General features: G+C 41.5%; 1 protein-coding gene across 4 annotated transcripts in view; it reads left to right on the top strand.

Moving 5' to 3' along the window:
* Positions 1 to 27,450, top strand: part of PRDM10 (PR/SET domain 10) — a 99,409-nt gene that overhangs the window by 40,172 nt on the left and 31,787 nt on the right. For all 4 annotated transcript variants that reach the window (XM_047692348.1, XM_047692346.1, XM_047692349.1 and 1 more), the window contains 5 exons: positions 12,435 to 12,660; positions 15,019 to 15,260; positions 17,376 to 17,579; positions 22,247 to 22,319; positions 24,347 to 24,464. In XM_047692348.1, the coding sequence (XP_047548304.1) occupies positions 12,435 to 12,660; positions 15,019 to 15,260; positions 17,376 to 17,579; positions 22,247 to 22,319; positions 24,347 to 24,464 (863 nt within the window). The remainder of the gene's footprint in view (positions 1 to 12,434; positions 12,661 to 15,018; positions 15,261 to 17,375; positions 17,580 to 22,246; positions 22,320 to 24,346; positions 24,465 to 27,450) is intronic.

The raw sequence follows: 27,450 nt of genomic DNA, 5'->3' as shown, positions 1-27,450 counted from the left end.
GCGTCTGTGAACTTGAATGAGCATTTGTCTTAATCTGTTTAGGCTGCTGTAATAGAATACAATACACTGGATGGCTTATGAACAATAGAAATTTATTTCTCCCAGTTCTGGAGGGGTGGGGGGCATCCAAGATCAAGGGGCTGACAGATTCTGGTGAGGGCTTACTTCCTGGATCACAGTCAGCAGGCTTCTTGCTCAGGTCTCATATGACTGAAGGGGTGAGTGAGCTCTGTGGGCTTCTTTTTTTCCTTTTTTAAAGATTAATTTTTTTTTTTTTCTAGTTTTAAGTAGGCTCCACACCCTACATGGGGCTTCAACTTACAACTCCAAGATCAAGAGTCACATGCTCTCCAGACTGAGGCAGCCTTGGAGTCTGGGTTTTTGTAAGGATGCTAATCCTGTTCATGAGGGCTCCATCTTCAATACCTAATCGCCTCTCAGAGGCCCCACGTAATACTGTCACACTGAGGATTAGCTTGCTTTCTTTTTTTTTTTCTTTCTTTTCTTTCTTTAAAGACTTCATTTATTTATTTGGGAGAGAGAGAAAGAGAGAGAAGGAACTGCGAGAAGAAGGAGATGCAGACTGTCCACTGAGCAGGGAGCCTGACTGGAGGCTGGATCCCCCCGTCCTGGGATCGTGACCTGAGCCAAAGCAAACCCTTAACCAACTGAGTCACCCAAGTGCCCCGAGGATTTCTTTATTTTAATTTTAATTTTATTTTAGTTCTCTGTATAGTTAACATATGGTGTTATATTAGTTTCAGCTTTGGGGATTAGCTTTCAAAATGTAAATTTTGGGGAGAGACAGTCTATAGGAATGTTCTTTATTTTAATAATTTTGTAATCATTAGGTATATGCTTGAAAAAGCAAATCATGTACATTTCTGTGAATACTTACTGATTCTATCACCAAGCGATGGATGGGTTTAATTAGTTTTGATAATTTGGCAAGAAAAAATAAAAGGAAATCCCTTTGTCTGTCTTTCATAGATGATTAGTTCATTAACTCATTTTTGGAGTAATAATTTTTTTTTTCATAAAAAGTTGAAGGAATACAGAAAAAAAAGTACATAAAATAGATCCCAAACAAACAAATTCTGCCCAGAAATATCCTCATTAAGTTAATAGCTGGTAACTATTATTCCAGACATAGAACTAAAGATAAGCATGGGGAAATGGCATTGTGCTCCAAATGCTGTTATTAATCTAAATACTTTGAAATTTACTTGAGTAGAAGAAAGAGAAATTGAGGTGAAAGTGAAGGAGGTCGGAGTCATCATATCCTCTAAACTGCACTTGAGATGGGTCCTGTGTTGTCCTTGGCTCCTGCTGCAATGACAAGGGCATCAGCACCCGACAGTTCCTCCCACCGTCCTCTTCGCTGTTCTGTTGTTAGCTGCATTATTATTGTGACTAATAAATTCATGTCCTGTTCAGTAACCACAGTTGTTTAGAGTTTTGCTCCATTCTCTGCTGTCATTTAATTTGTAGAAATCTTGAGTCTAATTTATTTTCCTCATTCCTTTTCTACCTTAGCGCCTGCTTGGTACTTTCTTTATCGTTGAAGTTTTTCATCTAAGTCTAATGACTTTGCCTGCATATGAATCAGAATTTCCTAGGACAGTATGTGTCCTTCAAACGTATAGGTTAAGACTTTATTTCAGCAAAGTTTTCATCTATCAGACCTTTGAAAATCTTTTCAGTTTCATTTGGTATGTTCACTTTTCAGGAACATCAGTTCCAAGTATATTGACTCTTGGCATTCCATACCTAACCTGTTCTCGATAATCATGTCTTTTTTTTTAAGATTCATTTGTTTTTTTTTTTTTTTTTTTTTTTTTTTTTTTGACAGAGATATCACAAGCAGGCAGAGAGGCAGGCAGAGAGAGAGGAGGAAGCAGGCTCCCCGAGAGAGCAGAGAGCCCGATGCGGGGCTCGATCCCAGGACTCCGAGATCATGACCTGAGCCGAAGGCAGCGGCTTAACCCACTGAACCACCCAGGCGCCCCAAGATTCATTTGTTTTAGAGAGAGAATGAGAGAAAGAAAGAGAGAGAGAGCGAGTGCTGGCAAATGCACGAGCAGGGTGAGGGGCAAAGGGAGAGGGAGAGAGAGCATCTCGAGGAGACTCCCCTCTGAGGCCCGAGCCTGATGAGGGGCTCCATCCCAGAACGCTGGGATCATGACCTGGGCCTAGGGCAGATGCTTAACAGACGGAGCCACACAGGTACCCCTATAATCATTTTTTAAAAGATTTTATTTTTCTTTCTTTATTTAAATATTTTATTAATTTATTTGTCAGAGAGAGAGAGAGAAAGAGAGAACAAGCAGGGGGAGAGGCAGGAAGAGGGAGAAGCAGGTTTCCGGCTGAGCAAGGAGCCAGATGCAGAACTTGATCCCGGAACGGTGGGATCATAACCTGAACCGAAAGCAGGCACTTAACTAACTGAGGCACCCAGGCGTCCCCCCAACAGTCATTTTTATAGGTATTCTTTTTCATGTTATTTATGTAGTTTCCTTTATGTTCACCATATTTCTTACTGTGTTTTTCACTTTTTAATTAACTTATACATACAGGAAAGTGCAAAAGATTGTAAGCATATAGTGCAATGATGTATCCCCAAGTGAGCATGCAGTAAAGAATACATCATTCCCAGTTCCTGAAAGCCAACCTCATGCTTCTCCCCAATCTCTTCTTCCTTTCTCCTCAAAGAGAACTGCTCTCCTGCTTGCTAACATCATAGATTAATTTTCCATGGTTTTGAACTGTCTATAAATGGAAATATGTACCATTTTCTTTCTTTGTGGCTTCTCTTGTTCAGCATGATGCTGGCTAGGGGAGACCCCTTCCCGTTGTTGGGTGTAGCTGTGGGGTTTTGTTTCCTTGTGTTACTGAAATCTAGTATTCAGTTTTATGAATGTACCACAATATACATTCAAGACTGTGATCCTTTCTCCACTTTGTTCTCTGAGAGTTTCTTGGCCCATTGCTTTCCATAAATATGTTAGAATCAACCTGGAAGTTTCCACAAATGTCCTACAGGATTTCCATGGGAATTTCATTGTATATATGAGTCAGTTTGTGAAGAACTGTTTATAATTTTGAGACCTCCATTCTGTGAACATGATATATCCATAAATTTAAAATAAAAGTTAAAAAATTGTCTTCAGATAGAGTCTTACAACATCTTTCAATAGATTTATTCCTAGATATTTGGTGTGTTTTGATGGTATTATAAACGGTATACTTTTTAAAAATTTTCATATTCTAACTTTTATTTTGTATTTTCTTGATAATTAGTCATGTTGTCTGTGAATACTGACAATTTTCTTTGTTTTCAATCCTTCCCAAACCTTATATCTTTTAATTTTACGTCTTTTTAGTTCCCTCTTTTGTCTCATGGCTGGGATCTCTAATACATTGTTGGACAGAAGTGGTGCTAGTAGGTTCCTTTTTTTCCCCTTCCTGCTCTTAGAGGATTTTCACTTTTTTTTTTTTTTTTGAGGATTTTCACTATTAAGAAAGATGTGCAATATAGGATTTTTATAAAAAGAATACTCTTAATCAGCTGAAGAAAGTTCTCTTTATTTCTTTTTTTTAAGATTTTCTTTATTTATTTGACAGACAGATATCACAAGTAGGCAGAGAGACAGGCAGAGAGAGAGGAGGAAGCAGGCTCCCTGTGGACCCTGGGATCATGATCTGAGCCAAAGGCAGACGCTTAACCCACTGAGCCACCCAGGCACCCCTGGATTTTCTTGATAATTAGTCATGTTGTCTGTGAATACTGACAATATTCTTTGTTTTCAATCCTTCCTAAACCTTATATCTTTTAATTTTAAATCTTTTTTGTTCCCTCTTTTGTCTCATGGCTGGGATCTCTAATATATTGTTGGACAGAAGTGGTGCTAGTAGGTTTCTTTTTTTTCCTTCCTGCTCTCAGAGGATTTTCACTTTTTTTTTAAAGATTTTATTTATTTATTTGACAGACAGAGATCACAAGTAGGCAGAGAAGCAGGCGAGAGAGAGGAGGAAGCAGGCTCCCCGCTGAGCAGAGAGCCCCATGTGATACGGGACTCAATCCCAGGACCCTGAGATCATGACCTGAGCCGAAGGCAGAGGCTTAACTCATTGAGCCACTTAGGCGCCCCAAGGATTTTCACTATTAAGAATGATGTGCAATATAGGATTTTTATAAAAAGAATATCCTTAATCAGCTGAAGAAAGTTCTCTTTATTTCTACTTTTTTTTTTAAAGACTTTATTTGTTTATTTGACAGAGATCATAAGTAGGCAGAGAGGCAGGCAGAGAGAGGGTGAAGCAGGCTACCTGCTGAGCAGAGATCCAGTGCAGCTCTCCATCCCAGGACCCTGGGATCATGACTTGAGCCAAAGGCAGAAGCTTTAACCCACTGAGCCACCCAGGCGCTCCATGTCTACTTTTTTTTTTTTTTTTTAAGATTTTAGTTATTTATTTGACAGAGAGAGAGATCACAAGTAGGCAGAGAGGGAGACAGAGAGAGAGGAAGAGAAGCAGGCTCCCTGCCTAGCAGAGAGCCGGATGTGGGGCTCGATCCCAGGACCCTGGGATCATGACCTGAGCCGAAGGCAGAGGCTTTAAACCACTGAGCCACCCAGGTGCCCCCCATGTCTACTTTTTTTTTTTTTTAAAGATTTTATTTATTTATTTGACAGAGATCACAAGCAGGCAGAGAGGCAGGCAGAGAGACAGGAGGAAGCAGGCTCCCTGCTGAGCAGAGAGCCCGATGCGGGACTCGATCCCAGGACTCCGAGATCATGACCTGAGCCGAAGGCAGCGGCTTAACCCACTGAACCACCCAGGCGCCCTACTTTTTTTTTTTTTTTTAAAGATTTTTTATTTATTTATTTGACAGAGAGAAATCACAAGTAGGCAGAGAGGCAGGCAGAGAGAGAGGAGGAAGCAGGCTCCCCGCTGAGCAGAAAGCCCGATGTGGGGCTCGAACCCAGGACCTGGGATCATGACCTGAGCCGAAGGCAGAGGCTTAACCCACTGAGCCACCCAAGCGCCCCCCATGTCTACTTTTTAATGACTGTTGATTATTAATGATATTGATTATTATTCATGCATTTGATTTTTGTCAAATGTTTTTTCAGAATCTGTTGAGCTTTTTTCACCTTTTCTGTTAATATGGTGAATTATAGTCATTGATATTTATAAATTAAGCCAGCCATGCACTGGAATAAGAGCTGCTTGATCCTTTTCATATGTGTCTGAATTTGGATTTGATGTGCTAATACTTCGTTTAGGGTTTTGCATATTTATTCAGTAGGCCATTGCGTTTTCAGCCAGAGTATTAGATTTCTTTTCTTTTCTTTTTTTGATTTTTTTCTCTTAGAGTAGCTTCCAAATATCAAATCATTATATAATATGTCAATTATATCTCATTTAAAACAAAAACAAACAAAACAAAGGTAGCTTTCATCTGATTGATTTTTTTCTTTTTTTCTTTTTTTTTTTTTTTTAAAGATTTTATTTATTTATTTGACAGAGAGAGATCACAAGTAGACGGAGAGGCAGGCAGAGAGAGAGAGAGGGAAGCAGGCTTCTTGCTGAGCAGAGAGCCCGATGTGGGACTCGATCCCAGGACCCTGAGATCATGACCTGAGCCGAAGGCAGCGGCTTAACCCACTGAGCCACCCAGGTGCCCCTGATTTTTTTCTTTTAATGGCATCCTGAAAAGCTATATTATCATCATTGACTGTCTTGTATTCTAAGAGCTTACTATTGTTTATATTCTGTTTATTGTTTTACATGTATGTTACTTTGTTTTTTTTTTCCTGCTACTATATAGAATATTGCCATAGATGTCGTATCAGCTTATTTCTTTAGAATAAATCCCCAAGAAGAAATGATGGAGACTAGAGGTATTCATATTTAAAATTATTAAGAACCAAGATTTTTTATGAAAGTGAAAAAAGATACAAATGTAAAAATCAGGGCGCCTGGGTGGCTCAGTCGTTAAGTGTCTGCCTTCCGCTCTGGTTATGATCCTGGGGTTCTGGGATCTAGCCCCGCATCTGGCTCCCCGCTCAGCAGGAAGCCTGCTTCTCCCTCTCCCACTTCCCCCGGCTTGTGTTCCCTCTCCAGCTGTCTCTCTCTCTCTCTGTCAAATAAATAAAATCTTAACCCCCCCCCCACATGTACAAAAACAAGTGTAAAAATCAAACAAGTTAAATAAAAATCTAGAATCTTAAAACTGAATTAGAATGTTAGCATGAACTGATAATATATTTTCTCTTAAAACATATATTTTCTAGTTTGGGCTTCTAAAAGTGTTTAGCCAGAGTCATCAATCCAGTAGCAGTGAGCCAGTATGGTCTCTAACACAGTTTTCCCGTAAAAGAGATCAGGGCTGCTTAGGGAAATGGCAGATTCTAATTCTGGGGCAGGAAGTGTGCAAGATGTGCCTGAAAGGTCATGTCTTATCAGAATGCAAGGAAGTTGGTGGAAATTTCTGGGGTCCTATGGAAAGAACTCATGATCTGGCTTGAAAGGGCCAAAATGAGGCATTTGACCTGTAAAAACAGAAAAATATCTACAATATATAGAAATGCATTAAATATATTTAAAATTCATAAATTTATACTAATATTAAGAGAAATAACTCCGTCAATCTTTGAGGATGCTGAGGTACCGCCACATTATTAAAAAAATTGGTAAGTGATGGGCAGGAATCCAGCCTTTCTCTCTGAGTGTTACTCAGGTAAACAATTACTTGATGAGGGAAATTTCTTTATAGAAGCATTCCAACTAATAAATAAAGAGGAGATGACTGGCTTGGAAAATCGCCATTTTTCATTTCCTAATGAAATGGGGATCTAGGCAATGATCATCAACCACAGCCTAAAACCATCAGGAAAAAGCTGATGAGGCACTTTATAATAGATGGATCAGCCCAACCTTTGGGACGTTGTTAATATCACTAAGGAGAGAGCCATTCATTATAGGCCTCCTGGTGTTGTGGACCTCCTGGTGTTGTGGACCTCCTCTTGCATTTTTACCACATATGAAGTATTCCTCCCAAAAAACTGAACCTGAGTCCGATTGAGTGTCCAGATTCCACTTCCAGCTTGCAGGAAGCCCAGTAGATAGAATGGAACAACTAAGAGACCCACGAGGATGCAATCAGCAAAGTCTGACTGTGGGAAGGTCTGTACGACAAATGGCTTATTTCTTCCACATGTAAATTGTGAAGGAAAAGAAGGGGAATGGGAATTTACAGATTCAAGGAGACTTCACAGACATATCAGATGCAGTATGTGAACCTTGTTTAGGTCCTGATTTCAACAAACTAACTGTTAAAAACAGCAGTATGAGACAGTTGGGGGAAATTCTAACATCTACTAGATATTTGATGATATTAAGGAATGACTGTTTTTTTAGATATGGTAATACATAAAATATGTAAGTTCTTTTCCTTTCAAGATGTCTACTAAGCCATTTACGGATGAAAATATAGTTCAGAGGTTTGTTTCAAAACAATCTAGTGAGGGGGGAAGTGGGTGGGAGAATAGTTGACATAAGGTTAGCCAAGAGTTGATAATTGTCGAAGCTGAGCGGTGCGTGAAATTTATCGGTGCTGGTCTCTGGGGTTGACACATGTTTGAAATTTGTTATTGTAAATGGGAAAGTTATTTTGATAAGACTTTCTAAATGGCTTTTCAGATGCTGGAAAAATTTACATTCCTACCAACAGTACATGAGAATACCTGCTTCCACTCACCTTTGCCACACTAAGTATTTGCATTCTTTTAAAACTTTGCCAATCTGATAGGCATTTTGTTGTTTTAATATTAAGGCATGGTTGGTTTGTTTGTTTATTTATTTATTTATTTATTTATTTATTTATTTATTTGACAGACAGAGATCACAAGCAGGCAGAGGCAGGCAGAGAGAGAGGAGGAAGCAGGCTCCCCGCTGAGCAGAGAGCCCGATGTGGGACTCAATCCCAGGACCCTGAGATCATGACCTGAGCCGAAGGCAGCGGCTTAACCCACTGAGCCACCCAGGTGCCCCTAAGGCATGGTTTTAATTAGAACTTTTGCTGCCACTGGCACCTCAAAGAGCCCTTCATCTTCTTTAATCTCCAGAAACAATCTGCTCGTTTCACATTTTGTAGTCAGATAGCTCTGTGAACCCTGGCATTACAAGGCAGTGTAACTATTGGCTTCATACCTTGCCGTACTGCTGTTTCCTTTCAACCAGCACGGTTTTTATTTCTGGCTGCAATAAATACCTCCGAGATTGTCAGTTTATTCTGTGACCTGGAAAAATTCTGGATAGAAAGTTAGCGTGAGAGTTCAACACAATTGATGGGTACCACCCCCCCCACCCCTGGCCACTCTCTCCTTGCCCCTCCCTTCCCCCCCTTAGCTAAAAGTTTCCTATCTTCAGTTGTTTACAGTGGTAGCAAAATTCACTTGAAGCCTTTTTCATATATGCATTCCCTTGTCCTTAAGAAAGGTACTGGCAGTCTCTAGACCTAGAAGCACAGTCTCCCCTTTGTTTGTGAAAGTGAACATGTGTGACTCCCCACACACTGAGAAGGAAATATGCTACACTGGTAATTGGTCTCAGTAGGAATCCAGAAGCATTCTGTTGTGTTTGCTGCTGTCCAATGTAGTTTCATATTCCACTTCTCAGATAAATTGTATCCTGAAATGCATTATGTAATTTCAGAAATAATTACAGAGAGTGATATTAAGTGGGAAGGAGAAAGTATGCCGTAAGTTTAACAAATTTGTTCTCCCTTTTACCGTGTTTTATTGTGCATGACAAAGTGCACAGGATTAAGGTTCTTGTTGCTTCTTCCCTTCCTCTAAGTGAAATTGGCACACACAGCTCACCTCCTTCCCGCAGGGCTGGTGCCTCAGGGGCAGGTGTAGTCACCTTGTTGCTCTGGTATTCAAGGCGTGTGTGAAGTTTACTCCTCCCTGTGCCCTCCTCCACCATAACAGACTTAACTCCACAGGGGCAGTTGTGACGTAGAGGAAAAGGCAGGGCAGAGTCAGAATTTGAATTAATCTCTGTCACTTAGGAGCGGTGTGGTAATCTTGCCTGGCCTCAAAGAAATTTATTTATTTTTTATTTTTTATTTTTTTTTAAAGATTTTATTTATTTATTTCACAGAGAGATCACAAGCAGGCAGAGAGGCAGGCAGAGAGAGAGGAGGAAGCAGGCTCCCCGCTGAGCAGAGAGCCCGATGCGGGACTCGATCCCAGGACTCCGAGATCATGACCCGAGCTGAAGGCAGCGGCTTAACCCACTGAGCCACCCAGGCGCCCCTCAAAGAAATTTAAATACAGGCCTTGCTCTCCAGAAATGTCCGTTGAATTGGAATTATTCATTAAACAAATTCACGAGGCATACCTACTGTGCGTTAATAAGATCCAAGCTACCTCGAAATACACAGCGGCGACCTAGTCGTGATTATCATGAGCCCCTTTGTCCCTTCTAACCGCAGCTCACGTGACTCTGGTCTACATGCAACCTGTGTTTCGGCATCCGTTCTTGAACACAGTGCTGAAGTGTTCAAGCCTTGTCTTTGCGACAGCCTTTTAGGAGAGTTCCAGCCGGGGGGTGTCGGGGGGAGGTTGTTGGTAGTGTTTTCATGTCAGCTTTCTCAGCAGTGGCAAGAAGCCAGCGGTAACCCTGTCTAACTGCAGTGTTTCTAGCAGCATCTGTTGGGGAAAAAAAAAATACATCACAGCTTCCCTGGGATGACTCTGGATTCCTGAATTCCTTCTTTCTGGTCGGCTCTGCAGAGCGATAACAAATGTGTGTGGAGTCCAGGTGGATATATATGCTTTAGTTTGTTTACGGTGTGGTGACATTCATCACCAACGCTGGCCTGAAATTTAAGTGGCTTAGAATTGAGGGGTGAGAATGGGATGGTGCTCTGAGACAGCAGGATAGCTTGACGGCAGGATCAGGTGGGAGTTCAGGGGCGGGGGGGTGCGACGGCACCCGCGGTTTCATTGCCAGAAGTCTCCTGCTCTTTCTGTTTTTATTGATGTTGAAGCATCTCCCAGAACTGTGTCCTCGTATATAAAGCCTCTAAAAGGCCCCGAGCCAGAGATGGAGTGTCACATAGAAGTCTGGCTCCTGGGTGAAATGGATGTGTGTTTTAAACACGTGCACGCTGTTTCGAGGTAACTGGTTCTAGCCGCTCCCCGAGCCCGAGTGTTTCCGATGCCTGGCAGGGGTCTTCAGCCGCTGGGTGGGTGGGATTCTGTGAACACACACAATGCTTTTTCTTCATGGAGTTTAAGAAGCTCTCAGAAGCACAACTGAAAAAGAATTTTCTGTGAATGTAGTAGAGTTCCTTACACGCCTGAAAGGATTGATGTCATTTCCTAAAGGGCCAAATGTATTTCTAGAATGAATCTCCATTGAATCCCTGCGACATGCTCAGCCATCTTGTAAGGTTGTGGAGGACATATGTGATATCTTGGTCCTTCAAGGACTTATGATAATAATCATCGATTCTTACTAACGTTACACACTTCCTAAATGCCAGACACTCTACTACTGGCCTCACGTACGTCCTGTATCACTTATTCTTCAGAGTAGCTGATACTGTATGCATTGCTGTGTCCATTTTGCAGATAAAGGAAACTGAGGTTCAGAGCTTCAGAAACTGAGGTTTCCCCCCGCCCCTACCCAAGTGGTGGGGCCAGGATTTTGATCCAAGTTTGTGTCTCCAAAACCCATGGTCTACTTCCCTGAGGTGCAATTGGAGAGGCAAGAAGGGCTCACAGGAAAATCCATACTAATTGAAATCTAGATGGTGATTGGCAATAGATACAAAGCTATGAGGGCCAGCTAATACGTGATATGTCGGAATCAAGATGCTAAAAGATCTTGGCAGATTGGAAGAACAGAAAAAGTGATAAAATGAAATACACTGGTGATAAATGCAAAACTCCCCCCTGCCACACACGCACACATTTAAGTAAAATATCAGCTATTTAAGTCATGAGGAGGAGTAAGATGGCTTAATAGCACAGTGTGAGAGGAAAAAGGACTCAGGGATTTTAGTGATTTGCCAGTTCAAACTGGGTCAGCAGTAGAACAATGGCTGTCGTAAATGCTAATGTAATCTGAAGCCATATTCATCAAGAAATATGGAATCCATTAAGGAATGAATGAAGACAACAGGATGATGAGGGATCGGGAAATTGGGCCACGTGAACATGATTGAGTGAATTAGGGGTTTTGGTCTTGAACTATTTGAAGACCTTCGTGTCTTCACGGATTCTGTCTCCCTAGAGGGGGCAGGTGCAGGTCCTGCCCATTGATGCACACGGGGAGACCTTGGCCCCGCAGAACTGTCCCTGAACCATCCCAAATGATTCAGGCTGTGCGGTGAGGTGATGAAATGTTGGAGCAGAGGCTGAATGATGTTGTGGATCGGGATTCCGGACTCCAGATGCTACAGGGGTCAGAGCAGAGGAGCGTTGGGGAGACCTGGAGTGGTCAGGGATGGTTCGTGGAGAAACTGGACCACCACCGGGTTTGGAAGATTGGAAAGGGAAGAACATTCTAGGAGAGGACAACAACATAGGGGAAGATAAAGAAAAATGGAGTAGGCATTTAAAAAACTTGCTTTATTCATTGAATAGGAAAGGGACATGGCTTGAGTATGATTTATGGTGCTAATTGGGCAGGAGAAATAAGATTAAATAATTGAATCTGGGGTCCCATGGAACCCCAAGACACTTATTCGGGCAGGGAACTTTTTAAGGTGCCATTTATTTTTTTGCTAGTATATTTGGTAAGGTAGTAGTAACCCAATACATGCCCCACACCTTCTCTTATTCCTAAAAGACTAATTTTAGCCTGAAACAAATAAACATCTCTTTCACTTACTTAAAAACTTCAGCTTCTCTGAAGTGTGTAAAAGGAGGCTGTTAACCACTAAATTTTACCAGCTGGGTGTTGTACCATGTGTTTAGTTTTAAAAGTGAAGTGGTTAAAGATAGATCAGATCATTACGTACACGGTGTCGTGGTTACCCTGAAAAGGCAGGAGGGACCCCCTCCCGACTTAAAATTAGGTTCAGATTAGACACAATACCACACATGCACCGAGAGGGTGTGGAAAGGTTTTAGAAGCCTCTGGGAAGACAGGGCACACACCAAAGAAGGGAGCACCCAGGCTTTCCTATCAGCTTTCCCAGAGGTGGGGCAAAAATGAAGGCAGATCCGTTACAGTCTAGAGATGAAAATAATGTCTTCTTCAAGGTCTTGAAGGGAGCTGATATGAAGACTATCTTCCAACCTTGGGGCGTGTGTGCATGTGTGTGTGTGTGTGCGTGTGTGTGTGTGTGTGTGCACACTCAATTAACTGAAAGCAAACGTGTGCTAACTTTATGGTTACTGTTTGTCCAGGCCTCATTACCGGTACATAACCAGGTGTTACCTTCCATTGAGGGTGTGGATGGTTCAGACCCTTTGGCAACTCTGCAGAACCCTATGGGCAGACTGGAGGCCAAAGAGGAAGAAGACGAGGATGAGGATGAAGATACGGAGGAAGATGAGGAGGAAGATGGTGAAGACACGGACCTGGATGATTGGGAACCAGATCCCCCGAGGCCCTTCGACCCGCATGACTTATGTAAGTATGAGCTGTTCCTGGGGGGGTGTGTGAGCACGGGAACACGGTCAGCATTGGCTGGGGGCTTCCTGTGTGCAGACACGCGGTGCTCCTTGTTCTGCACACACCATCTTGCTCGGTCCTCACAACAGCCTGGGAGGGAGGCACCGAAGCTTTCTGGAGGGTTCTGATTTGACTGATGAATGAACCGAGGGTCGGAAGAGGCTGAGCTGCCTGCTTTGCTTCACACACACTCACAACAGGGGTGAGTGGTGGCTCAGGCATGGATCCTGTCTCTGACACCAGTCCTGAGCCAGTGTAGTAAATTTGTCTGGTCCTCAGATATTCCTGGAATGTTCTCGAATATCTCTGGAATGTTCTGCTGTTTCAGCTTTAACAAGTTGGCTCTGCTGCCTCACCTCTCCATAGTAACCTTTTAAACAGGCCTATTATGTTCCATGCACCTGTGCTTTACATTTTCTACATTGTTTAAGGCTTTCCAGAGTCTTAGGATGGGGTTGGTAGTGCTCAGTTGTTGTGAGAATCAGGGTTCAAACGCAGGTGGTCTAGCTCCCTTGTGCCCCTGATTAGCCACAACACTTACTGCCTCTCTGTACTGCTGCTTGGGGAGAGGGTGGGAGGGTTCCTGCTTCCACCTGCCAAATTATTGCTTCTTTCCACCCATTTTCATGCTTATATGGCAAAGTTCTTATCTCATTTATTTGAATTACTGACGCAGTTTCCCCAGATCTCCAGGGACCTTCTGTGTGGTGATGGTGAAGCCTCTTTGCATGGGGTCAGCGCTCACCTCTGTATCTAATAGAGAACTTCCTCGTTTTATTTTTTCCTTGAATTCACGAGTTTTCAAGGCAACTCCTTAGTCAAATACCCATATAGTGACTTTATCTTTACATTATTGGAGAGTTGTAGAAATTGGAAGTACCTATTTCCTAAGCCAGGTCATCACCCAGCTGGGTAAAATACAGTTGGCTAATTAAGTGTGTGAAAGGTCATGAGTATGATGCCTCTGGGGTCCAGGCACTTCTCTCTGTTTTGTGGCCATTTCCATCTAGTTCTGGTGGTTAATTTACAGATGGGTGCCCCTGGGAAAGAGGGAGTAAGTGTGGATTCTTAGTGCTCAGTGATTGCTTTGAGAAGGAGCTGAAAATGAGCCCTGTCTGGGCTAGGCTAAGTATGTCACTCAAGACAATGAAGGATAGAATGCTAAATTCGTTTATTTTAGGATAACCTTCACACGATATGCATTGAAGTTTCAAACTGTACAGTGCTTTTTCTCTTTGAGTTAGACATGCCTAAACAATGAGCTTCAGTGACTCTCTTTGAAGAAACTGATTAAATGGTATTGTCAGGGTTTTTTAAAAATAGCTTTACTGAGATATAATTTACATACTCTAAAATTCAACTCTCTGTCTTATCAGATTTTGCAGCATTTATCCTAATAAGCTCTTCTTTTTTCTTTTTTCTTTTCAGATCTGTTATAATTGATTTGTAAATTTACTGAGCTACTATTTGACTTAATCTCCAGCAGAGAAATAAGTCACTGCCTGTGTATTATTTTTGGCAGGCACAAGCTAATTCTGCCTGATTTTAGAGGAGCAGGACAGGATTTTTTTTTTTTTTTAAGATTTTATTTATTTATTTGTCGGAGAGAGAGAGAGAGAGCGAGCACAAGCAGTCAGACTGGCAGGCAGAGGCAGAGGGAGAAGCAGGCTCCTTGCTGTGCAAGGAGCCTCATGCAGGACTCAATCCCAGGACCTTGGGATCTTGACCTGAGCTGAAGGCAGACACTTAACCAACTGAGCCACCCACGCATCCCTTTTTTTTTTTTTTAAGATTTTATTTATTTATTTGACAGAGAGAGAGATCACAAGTAGGCAGAGAGGCAAAAGTAGGCTCCCTGCTGAGCAGAGAGCCCGATGTGGGGCTCAATCCCAGGACCCTGAGATCATGACCTGAGCTGAAGGCAGAGGCTTAACCCACTGAGCTACCCAGGCGCCCCCCACCCTTTTCTTTAAATAAAGATTTTATTTATTTGTTTGACAGGGAGAGCAGCAGACAGAGGGAGAGGGAGAAGCAGGCTCCCCAGTGAGCAAGGACCCTGATGCGGGACTTGATCTCAGGACCCTGGAATCAGGGCCTGAGCTGAAGGCAGACGCTTAACTGACTGAGCCACTCAAGCACCTCACAGGACAGGATTTTATTGGTCTAATGAAACCTAGCATAATTACAACTGAATGAGTAGTATAATTGTAGGAGTTAATTGAATTTTGGAGTTTGGGGATTTTTCAGGTTAGAACTTTGTCCCCGAGATCAAGTGACGCTGAGAAATTTGACTTTAAGATTTTCTTTCTTTTGCAGGGTGTGAGGAGTGTAATAATGCACATTCCTCAGTGTGTCCGAAGCATGGCCCCTTGCATCCCATCCCTAACCGGCCTGTGCTCACCAGAGCCAGAGCGAGCCTCCCCCTGGTCCTCTACATTGACAGGTTCCTCGGAGGAGTGTTCTCCAAAAGGCGCATCCCCAAGCGCACCCAGTTTGGCCCTGTGGAGGGTCCCCTCGTCAGGGAGTCTGAGCTGAAAGACTGTTACATTCATCTGAAGGTAATTTATGCTTTATTATATAGTTCACTCTTGTTCTTAATAACTTTTAAGAGAGCATGTGTTTTCCTATGGGTTCTCTTAATTCAATTCTATAACCATTATTTGCTAGTATTTTTCTTTCTCTGCTTTGTTCTATTTTTTATTTTTGTTTTTTCTGTTTAATTTGTTTTGAATGGAAACATTCTCTCTCTCGCCAATAAGTTGGAGGTTGCAGTCTCTGTCTCCTAAGGCATTCTGTGAGTCATTCTGAGAGGTGTTGTTCTTAGGGGCTGTGTTAGTCTGCTAGAGCTGCTGTAATAAATACCATAGACTGGGAGAGCTTAAAGAACAGAAATTTATTTTCTCACAGCGCCGGAGGCTGGAAGGCCAACATCTAGGTGTCAGCAGGGTTGGTTTCCCCTGAGGCTTCTCTCCTCAGCTTGTCCACAGTCTCCTCTCTGTGTCCTCATGCCTTTACTCTGTGTGTGTAGATGTCCCTGGTGTCTCTCCCTGTGTCCTGATCTCTTTTTCTTGTAAGGACACTGAAAGGGTCTGTAGACAAAAGGACAAGACTGATACAAAGCGAAAGTTAAGCAGGGCTTTATTTCGCGCCAAGCATCAAGAATCAAACTGACCGGCCAGGGCCGTCTCTTGCAAAGAGGCGACCCCTCCCAGCCTCACAGACTAACTTTTATAGAGCAAAGGCCATGTGGTTGAGCCTGGCCACACACAGGTGGCCAGTTGAATTACAATTCACCCTATAGTAGTTATTTGAACTAGCCTATCACTCTGGTCAGAATTGGCACCCAAGAGGCAAGGCCCACAATTTTTGGGTGGTTAGGGAGGTGCTTTCCTGATTGGATGTCTCCACCTGGCCGAACATGTCCTTGGTGGGTAGGGAGGTAATACGTGTGCTTTCACTGATTGGACGTTTCCACCTGGCCGGACATGTCCTTGTATCTGGGCTCCGTTATTTTGCCCAGCCTGACATGTCCTGGTATCTGTGCTCCGTTATTGGGGCTATTTGGCCATATTTCACCAATTCTGTTTCTAAGCGCTTTCCTCTTGGGGGGAAGGGGCAGGTTCAATCTAAGTTTACTGCATAAACAACAAAATGGCTTGCTCTGGCTAAGTAGGCCCTTACAGACACCAGTCAGATTGGGTTGGGACCCACACTAATGACTTAATCACCTCTTTTAGCTTAGTTCATGCTTTAAAAGCCTCACCTCCAAATGTGGTCACATACTGAGGGGTTAGGACTTTAACATATGAATTTGGTGAGGGCACAATTCAGTCCATAATAGGAACTTCGACAACTTTTTCTTTCCTTCTTCAAATTAACTTGACGTAGACTCATGTAATCTGCCAAGTACCAAAAAGGTTTTCAGGAAAACCCCTTGTTAATTTTTGAAACAGATCTGTCCTATTGAGTCTTTTGCTAAAGAATAGTTTCCTGTATTGTAAAATATATTTATACCGATGTGTCTTTTTTCCATTTGGTGCGTTAGCAGCCCTTGTGCTATGTACTTCTTGGAGAACCAAGAAAGGGCAGCGGGAAGGGAGAGTCTTTGGGGTGTGTTTTTTGAGAAGTCATTTGCTGTCATGGGAGGTTTTCCTTAGTGAACGCTCAAGATCTTCAAGAAGGAATATTACTTTGGAAAGAGAAATATGTATCACTAGGCTACTCCTTATTAATGAATGCAGTTGAATCTCTGAAGTAAGCAACTTGTAAGGAACAAGAGAGTATTTTGCTTGCATTTCCTGGCTTATGTATAGTATTTTTTGATGTATTAATTAATGATGAAGATCAGCTGAATCTATATGCTGAGATTGTTAACTGGTGTTAACATTTTGCCAGGTGATTCTTTGCCAGATTGTTAACATTTTGCCAAGTGATTCTGCTCCAAGTGAGTCTTCAAAAAGTGGCCTTTTCCTTTTACACCTGGCAAGACACAATTCCCGGATCTTTCTAGATGCAAAAGGAAGAATCAGGATATACGGTTAATTTCAGGAGTGGTGTTTCGTATATTATTACATTAATGTATATCATATCAAAAGTTAGGTTTGTTTTTGTTTTATTTTGTTTTGTTTTTGTTTTTGTTTTGGTGTGGCTTTTTACTTTCTCTTTGGTTGCAGGTTTCTCTTGATAAAGGGGACAGAAAAGACCGAGATTTGCATGAAGACCTGTGGTTTGAATTATCTGATGAGACCCTGTGTAACTGGATGATGTTTGTACGTCCAGCCCAGAACCACCTGGAGCAGAACCTGGTGGCTTACCAATATGGCCACCATGTGTATTATACCACGATAAAGAACGTAGAGCCCAAACAAGAGCTGAAGGTACAGTGCTGGGTCAGTGGTACCTTTGTTAGGAATAGTCACCATTTAATGCTTTTCCTCTTCTTCTTTTTTTTTCTCTGAAGGGAGATTCTTACAAAAATGGTCCTTTCCTTCTAATTCACTTACTTGTTGAGTACCTGCTATGTACAGTACATTTACAATAATACCATAAAAAAGCAATGAAAAGTACATAACTTTTGGGTCTGTCAAAGGCCTACATGAAGGCATTCAGCCCAGAAGTAAAGAAGTAGTTGTGTTTGGGGAGCAGACTGGTATTTATGATGGAGTTTGGGATTAAAGTTGGGGTCACTTAATGTTATTTACATACTCTGAAGAAGAATTAGTTGGAAACAGGAGATCTTATAACATGTAATTTAGAGGTACCAGCTAGATTTCTTTACCTACATGCTTCATTTTACCCCAGGAATTCGATGAACTAACTTCTGATTTCAGGAATATATTCTTTGGGGATAACTCTGTAGAAATTTGTCTAAATGTTAACTTTTGATGACATAATGAAAATCCTGTTGTGATTCTAATGGAAAATTCCTGATATAGTTGAAAAAGAGGCAAGAAATGATTTTATCAGTACATGAACACTGAATTGCACAATGCTGTGATGTGGTGAAAGTGGTGATAGATACCTCTTTGGGAGAGAACAAAGACCTAGACTTTGTTCAAAAGCTACACGAAACCTGTGTCTTTGTAAAAGGAGATTCACACCTCACATCATCTGTCCCAATAAATTCTTGATACCGAAGTGAATACTTCTTGACTCTGGAGGGAAGATTATTTTCCCTCTTAAAACTGTAGAGGTAAAGACAGGCAGAAACAATTAAAGAAGAATGTAACAGTTGAGTGTAATGAACAACCAAAACACTACATGAAAAGGAAGCAACAGAGTGGGATAAATCTTTGTAATACACATTAAAAGGTTTAAAAATAAAAACTAAGGGGCACCTGGGTGACTCAGTCAGTTGAGCCTCCAACTCTTGATGTCAGCTCAGGACATGATCTCTGGGTCCTGAGATCAAGTCTGTGTCAGGCTCCACGTTCAGCATAGAGTCTGCCCTTACTCTTGCTTGCTCTCTCTCTCTCTCAAATAAATAACTAAAATCTTAAAAAAAAGAAAAGAAAAGAAAAGAATAAAATCTGAGATGGTTGGGTTGGGTATCTGACTTTGGCTCAGGCTGTGATCTAGGGGTCATGGGATCTAGCCCCATGTCGGGCTCTGCACTCGGTGGGGAGTCTGCTTGAGATTCTCTCTCTTCCTCTGCCTCTCCCTCCCTCAAATAAGTAAGTATTTGATATTTATAATAATATCTTTAAAAAGAAAGAATGAAAACTGAGAAAAGACACCTCTAACCTCTCTGGTATCCATATGGACACATGAATACTGGGAATAGGCTTTATTTGGAGGAGAAATCACTAGTAAAGAAAGGTTAAAATTGTTTTAATATTAATAATTTTAAAACCCTTCAAACAACTATGAGTTACTATTTTTTGTTAATTTAAGTTAACAAAAATAAATGGATATGGTGCAGTGAATGTGAGGGTTTAAAAAATAGGGACATTTATCACAGAACTGCAATATTTTGTAGAATATTTCTGGCAGTATATAGTAAAAATGTTCTTGGCTGAATAAACCTAATCCTTGAAAATTAGTCTGAGGAAATAATTATAAACAAAGATAGAGCCGGATACATTCTAATTTTGTAATGCTGTGTTTCACTGATCCAAACACCAGTAACTTTAAGATGAACCATTATTTTATACGTCATTAAGAGAAAATATGCTGCTATTTAAGCTAGGTTATAGTGCTTATTTTTATCACCAAAATGAGTAATTTTCTACTTACTCCAGGAGCTGTGTTAGACTTATTTAGAGATAATTTTGAAACCGTATCACATTTCTGCATATTTAAAAAGGTACATACAAGCAAAATAAATTGGTTAACATATAAACTGCCTTGCGTACAGTCTAACTTTTTTTTTTTTTTTAAACTAAATCACTTTTATTTTGTCACGGATATTTGTATTTTGTATATCTGTTGTCTTCTGTGCCATCAAGGTGTTGATGTTGCTGTAGTATTTTTAAAATAAGTGAACAACTGTTGCCTTTGGGATATTTTTCCAGATGACTGATGGCGTTTCTGTGCACGTTTTGACCCTGTGTTTTTCCCACTGAACCCATATATGTCTTTTTTCTCAATTAAAACACATGTCTTTGGAAGTTCAGTGACTTTCGATTAAGTCAGTAGGAAGGTTCCCAACAATTTGATGTTTGATGTATTAACAGAGGACTTGCAAGGTGATCGCACCAGCTTGTATTGCTTCGACATTTGTTTTATTTATTCTGAGGGAGATGGCTTTTTAAAAAAAATCTTCTTTTGCACTGCTTGTCAAGTGTTAACAAGTCATGGAGTGCCAGAGGGGCACCTAACTGCATGAGATGAGAACAATGCAAAGAGCTTGGCCAGGTATGTGCAGGAGCAATGAGCAATGAGTGAAAGAAAGCCATATCACAGAGATTGCAGAATGCCATGGAGATGGTTTTTGAGGTGTTAAGATATTAAAAATATACATTTTGGAATTGATGGACTAGGGTAGAATTTATAAGAGCAAACTTATAAACTATCTCAAAATTCAGCTATAGGTCACAGTCAAGTAAATTAGAACATAGACTCTGTCATAGAATGTTATTCCACACTGAAAAATGGACTCTCCATATAAATATTTCCTCATTGTTAAAATAGTGTTCCATAATAGTTATACATAATTAATTCATTTAGTGATTAATATATTGAACTCCTACTGTGTTTCAGACACTTGGAAAAGATAGACTGGTGTCTGTGTTCAGGGACTTGTATTCTAGAGGGGAGGTGGGCAGAAGGTTGTAAGTGAACAAATACAGTTGCTTGAATAAAACAGATTGGGGGCTCTGACCCCTTGGGCAGTTGAAAATCTACACGTGACTTTTGACTCTTCAAAATGTAACTGTTAATAGCCACCATTAATTGAAAGCCTTACCAATAACTTAATGGTTGCTTAACATATTTCGTATGCTGTATGCATTATATACTGTATTCTTACAGTAAAGTAAGCCAGAATAAAGAACATGTTATTAAGACAATCATAAGGAAGAGAAAGTGCATTTATGGTACTGTGCTAAAAAAAAATCTGCGTATAAGTGGACCCATGCACTTCAAACCCCTGTTGTTCAAGGGTCAAGTGTAATATCAAATAGTGGTTAAGTGCTCTGAAGGAAGCAGATGGTACAAAAAGAGCAGGTAGCAGGAAAGGGACTAGTTTACAAATGCTGGGGAAGGAAGGCCTTGCCGAGGAGACGGTAATGAGGCTGGGGACTATGGAACAGCACTGTAGAAGGGTTAAGGGAGGCAAAGGGGAAGAATCCAACAGTCCTGATGGTGGAACAGCAAGGACAAAGGTTGGGGTGGGAAATCCCTTTGCCTATTTGAGGAACTGCAAGCAGGCCCTCTTGTTGAAAGGTAGTGAAGGAGAGTGATAAGAGCTAGAATAGATCGTGGAGCCCTTTGGAGCCCATCATTGAGCATTGCAGGTTTTTTTGTTTGTTTGTTTGTTTTTTATGAGTGAGAAGCTGTTTAAGCAGGAGAATGATGAAATCTGATCGTGTTTTAAGAAGCCCTCTCCGCTCCTGTGAAGAACGGATTAGAGGGAGCAAGAGTGGAAAAGGGGAATCTCCCTAGAAAACCAACCAGGCAAGAGCTCGTCTTGGCATGGATCTTGGTGGGAGAAGCAGAGATGAAGAACATCTGAGCACCTCTTGCTGAAGGACGGTAGAAGAACACTGAGAAATCTGAGATGACTTGTAGTCGTCAAGTTTGAGCAGCTGGGGGAAAGGCAGGGTATTTACTGAGATGAGGAAGGTGGGCAGGGGTGAGGGTGCAATATGGAAGCATCTAGAATCCAGTTCTGGACATGTAAAGCTTGCAGTGTTTGTAAAACACACAAAATACCAGGTAGGCAGTAGAAGGTATGTGGAGGGAACAGAAAGGGAAAGCCTGGGATGGAGATACTCATTTAGAATTGGTTGGAAATAGATCACTTTAGGGAAAAATAAGAAGGCCCTGGACTTGGAATAAGCTTTGAGGAAACTTAGAGAGGAAGAGGGAGAGGAAGAATAGCCAGATGAGACCGAACAGCCAGTGGGGTAGGAGGGAGGAAGAGACTCAGGAGGGCACTGTCGCATTTGAAATCATCCTCAGGGATCCCAGCCGCAGCCGTTGTGTGGAAGCCATGACGATTCCAACTGTGTAAAAACCCGTGTTTACATACAGATAAAACAACCAGAAGAAGCTATGTTTTACTTTGATGAAGAGACTATTAGTATTATCTCTTGTGAAGTTGTTCTAATAACAAAAACATTTTTTTTTTAAACAAAAACAATTTTTTTAAAAAGGAGAAAGAAAACACACAGGGAGTGTGTCTTGGCAAACACACTTCCTGACCGACCATCTGGTGTTAAAGAGATCGGCTCACAGTACGATTCTGTTGTTGTTGTTGTTTGTTTTTCGTGGGTTGTGGGAAAGCCTGAATTGTTTTGTGTAAGCGGGAGAAAGACTGTAAGCACCCGGGGAACGTGTGCTGGTGCCCTCTAGGTCTTCATGATGTACTTGGTTCTTACAGGTGTGGTATGCTGCATCCTATGCTGAGTTTGTGAACCAGAAAATTCACGACATTTCTGAGGAAGAAAGGAAAGGTGGTTGGACTTTTTTTCTATTTTCCACTTTCGATATGAATTCTAAATTGTATATATTGTATCAGTATGCAACCTCCAGTTTTCCTATCTCAATATATTTAAAAAATATTCCAGTAGGGTTTTGTTTTGTTTTGTTTTGTTTTTCAGCTACACATCCCTGTCTGATTTGGGGATCAAATGACAGTGACATATTTACATTTTGTTCCTGGGTGGCTGGAAAGTAGTATTTAATGTAATGAAAACCTCCAAATACTAAATTAGAATCTAGACCTGAGGACGATCTCTATCTAGATTTAATCATCTCTGAGGACATTCACAAGGCAGGCATTGACTTTGTTTTTAATGTAAACGTTACTGAAGTATAATTTATGTACAGAAAAGTGCACATATCATAAGCATACAGTCAGATAAATTTTCACAAAGGGAACACACCCGTATAACCTGTACCGGATGAAGAAACAGAATGTGGCCAGTGCTCTGGAAGTCCCTCGTGCCTTCTTCACTCTTGGGTGTAACTAACATCCTGACTTCTAATACCATGGATATGGTATGCTCATATCAGACTTCATATAACTAGAATTATGTATGTTCTGGGAATCTTTGGCTCGACATGTTTGTGAGATTTATCCATATTGTGTGTTACTGTAAAATGTTCATCCTCATTGCTATTTTGGTAGTCTAGAGTATGGCTAGACCATAATTAATGCATCTGTTTCGCTGTAGGTGAAAATCTGGGTTGTACAGTGCAATTCTGACACTTACCTGGATTAGGTCACATTGCGCAGGTTAAGGGCCAAGTCTTTCACAAGACTTTCTTCATTTAGATACCAGCCGCAAGCTCTAGCGTTCCCATACCACCTGCATTTCTGACCAACTAACTACAGTTTAGGGAGCTAGAACCTCCTGAGGCTTGATAATTTTCTAGAATGACTCACAGAACTCCGAAAAGTGCTATGCTTATGATTACAGTTTTATTATAAAGGACACATATCAGGACTAGCCAGATGAAGAAGTGCTTAGGGCAAGGTTTGTGTGGGCCCCAAATAGGAAGCTTCCATGTCCCATGTCACCTCTGTGGCACACTGATGTATGGTTACCAACCCAGGAGGCTCACCTGAGCTGCAGTGTCCAGAGTTTTTATTGATTTGTCATGAAATAGGCATGGTTGATAGAACTGTTGGCTGCATGATTGAACTTGCCCTCCAGCTCTTGCTCCCTGGCTCAAGGCTCCAGGCTCCAACCCTGTAATCAAACCCGGTTTGACTTTCTGGCACAAGGAGCCCCCCATCTTGAGTCATTTTAGGAGAATCTCACGTATGGTCAAAGACTACCATGATTGACAACGGCACTCCTGTTACATGAGCTATTCCAACGACTCAGAGGTTGTTTGCCAGGAACCAGGGACAAAGGCCAGCCGAATTCTTTTTTATACAACAGGGTTGTTTCTAGTTTGGGACTATTTTGAAGAGTGCCACTGTGAACATTCTGACATAGGTTTTTCTTTTAGTGGACCTATGTGCGTACTTCTGTTGGTGCACATTCAGGAGTGGCATTGCTAGGATTGGGTGTGCCAATAATCAACTTTAGTAGCTACTTTAACATTTTGTTAAAGTAATTATATTGGGCATTGGCTTTTAAGTCTTTTTGTGATAAAAGAGGCCTTCAGCTTATGAACTCTGGTTCAGAATCCCTAAGTCATCTGGATGCAGATTTCCATGGTAGCGCTTTCTTTTTTTCCAGTGTGGGAGGCTGTGTGGGTATGTGTGTTGGGGAGATGGGAAACGGTAGTATGACAGAGTTCAGTTCTTTGATGTCTTACATGAATATAGAAGAAAATAAGATCCTAGAAGCTACTCTTGTCAAAGTCTAGCCTTTGATTTTCCTAACAAAAGAGTAATGCAGATAGCAGACACTGTGTTTATGAGCACCGGGCTACATGAGATGATGATGGTGGGGACACTGGGCATTTGAGGTCTATTGCTGTCTCTTGGTCATCAGCCATCATGATTTCTCTCCTGTGACTGCAGTTCTTCGTGAGCAAGAGAAGAACTGGCCCTGCTACGAATGTAACCGCCGATTTATAAGCTCGGAGCAGTTGCAACAGCATCTCAATTCCCACGATGAAAAACTGGATGTGTTTAGCAGGTATCAGAACGTTTTGCAAACTTGGGTGTTAAAGGTCCAGATTCATTTCCATATTGTCGGTCAACTAATGAGTGTTTGTTTCTGGGTGTTTCTGTGTGTAGACAGGTAATCAGGGAAAGTTCTTGTTTGTCATTTCCCTTTGCCTGCTCCCATCCTCATCTATTGTTGGTTTCTTTTCTAGCATAATCAGAGTGCCCAGCAGTAGATGATCTTTCCCCCTTAGTTGCCTCCTCTAAGAGATTCTGGGATGGGAATTCTTGAGATAGCACACAGTCTGCATCTCTGATGTGCAAACTTCTTTCAGAAGTAGGATTCCTTCATCAAACTAAATCATAGGTTTCATTCCATAGTACAATAAAAATAGATAAGTGAGAATCCTGTAAGTTGGAGTAGGCAGGGGCTAGATCAGGTAGGCCTTATGGGTCATGGTAAGAAATTTGGATTTTATTCTAAGTATGATAAGTCTTTAAAGTTCTGATCAGGGAGTATCTGTGATGTGAATTTATATGTCAAAATGTCATGCTGGATGAAAATTAAAATGTCACTTGTGTTTTCTTTGGATCAAGAGTGAAGACAGGGAGTCCAGTTGGAAGCTATTTTAATAGTTTGGGTGAAGAATGAGAGTATTTTGGAATGCAGTGGCACCAATGGGACACCATTAGTGTTGCCATCTTTTACAGGATTTGAAAAGAGAGGAGATGGAATGACACGGTGTTTAGGAAAGTGGGAAAATCCATGTTCTAGGGAAGGACGTATGACTTCCTCCAATCATACCGATAAGAGCTCTTTTGAGGCTCATGGTCATGACACTAAAGTGAGACCACTAGCATGGCTCTTTGTCATTGTCCAGTATCATTTGCTGCAATGATGCCAGTGCTGAGCAGCCAGGGAATGGGACAGCACAGTGTGGTGGCCTTGCCAACACAGCAGGAGTGATGGAGCAGCAGTAGGGATGGCAATTGAGAGGGAGTGGTTATAGCAGTTACAGTGAATGACTTCGGAGTTTATGTGTGGAAGAAGGGAGAGAAAACATCAAGAGGTTGTAGGACTGCAAACAGGTGACAGAAGGACTACACTGGAGGTGGTGGTGAGATGCAAGGATTGTTGAGTCCAGGGATTTGAGGGTCTGAGCTGGAAAGCAAGAGATAACATTCGAGTGGGCAATGCATGGAACTGAGGTAAGGGGGCGGGGCTCTATGCTTACGGAGGGTAACCCGGTATGACCATGGGAGCCATAGGAGTAAATGTCTGAGGTGGGTGGAGGGCATAGTGAGAGTGAAATCACTCCCTGTCAGGTGTCTCTAGAACTCTGTTCATGGCTCTGTTATAGCACTTTTTATATTATGATTTTTTGGTTTGTGTGCCTGCTGTCTCTATTAGGCTTCTGAGGGCAAAAACTGTCACATATAACTTGTCTTTATTGCCTAGTATGGGGCGTGACACATGGTATATAAAGACATTTGTTGGCTGCCTATTAAAAAGAAATTGGAGACTATTAGGAAAATTTGAACTTTGACTAGATTTAATAATACTGAGCAACTATCAGATTTTTTAAAAAAGATTTTATGTACTTGACAGAGAGAGAGAGAGATCACGAGTAGGCAGAGAGGCAGGCAGAGAGAAAGGGGGAAACAGGCTCCCTGCTGAGCAGAGAGCCCGATGCGGGGCTTTATCCTAGGACCCTGAGATCATGACCTGAGCCAAAGGCAGAGGCCTAACCCACTGAGCCACCCAGGTGCCCCACAACTATCAGATTTTTAAGGTGTGATGATGGTATTATGGAATATACATGTGTATATCTATCTATCTATCTATCTACCTATCTATATGGAATATAGAAAAAAGAGTCCTTGTATTGTAGAGACATATTTGTGGAAATATTTGCAGTTGAAATGATGTCTGGAACTTAGTTCAGAATAATCTAATGGGTAAGTGTGTGGGGGAAATAGAGGGGGGGTGGGGTACAGTGGAATAAAATTAGCCATGAGTAGCTAAGTATTGAAATCAGGTAATGGGCACATAGGGTTCATTGTGTACATTGGGTTCTACATTTATCTAGGTTCAGAATTTTCTATAATAAATAGTCTTTTAAAAATTCTGGAACAACATATAATTTTTGTTAAATTGCTAAATAGATAAGTGGAGAAATAAAACATGATCTGGTCAATTTTACACATACCTCTCACACACATCTTTTTTCTTTTCCCCTCCCTTCCCTTCCCTCCCCTCCCCTTTTCTTCCCTTTCCTTTCCAGTATCGTTAACATACAGTGTTAGGTTAGTTTCAGGTTCAGCAGTTCCATATAATACTCAGGTTTATCAAGTAAGTGTACTCTTAATCCTCTCACTCATTCATCTTCTAAAAGAGATTTTGGGGGCACACTTCCTGAATTCCTTTATTGAGGAATTTTTATATGCTAGAAATTTATTAAAGAAGGTAAAATTTACTTGGTGTTCACAAGGCATGTTATGGCACAGTTGAGCTAGAAATTCGTTTTGACCTGCCAGAAGCTTATAGCAAAACAAGAAAGTTCTTTTGAATCTAGCCACAGGTCTTGGAAGGAATAGGAAGTGAAGCATGGGGGAAGGAGGGAAAGAATGGAATCTTGTCTCTAGGAACGCACTGTAAGGCTTAGCGTGTTCTGTCCTGTCTGCATTTCTCACATCATTTCAGAGATACGTTTGTGCTTTCTGAATTTTCAGTAACAAAATGGTTGTCAGTGCTCTGAGTTTTCAGTAGCTCCTTTTTTCTGAACAATTTAAGATATCTCTGGGCTATATAGATGGCAGGGATGAGATATTTAGAAAGTGTATATTACCAGGGCGCCTGGGTGGCTCAGTCAGTTAAGCAGTCTACTCTTGATTTCGGGCAGTAGAATTGAGCCCTGCGTTGGACCCTGCCCTCAGCGCCTGGTGTCTGCTTGTCCCTGTCTCTGACCCTCCCCTGCTCATGCACCGGCATGAGCATGCCCTCTAAAATAAATTTT

This window comes from Lutra lutra, chromosome 10, assembly GCF_902655055.1.
Source record: "Lutra lutra chromosome 10, mLutLut1.2, whole genome shotgun sequence".
Lineage (NCBI taxonomy): Eukaryota > Metazoa > Chordata > Mammalia > Carnivora > Mustelidae > Lutra > Lutra lutra.
Note: the sequence above shows the minus strand (reverse complement) of the source record. Positions and strands in the feature narration are given on the sequence as shown.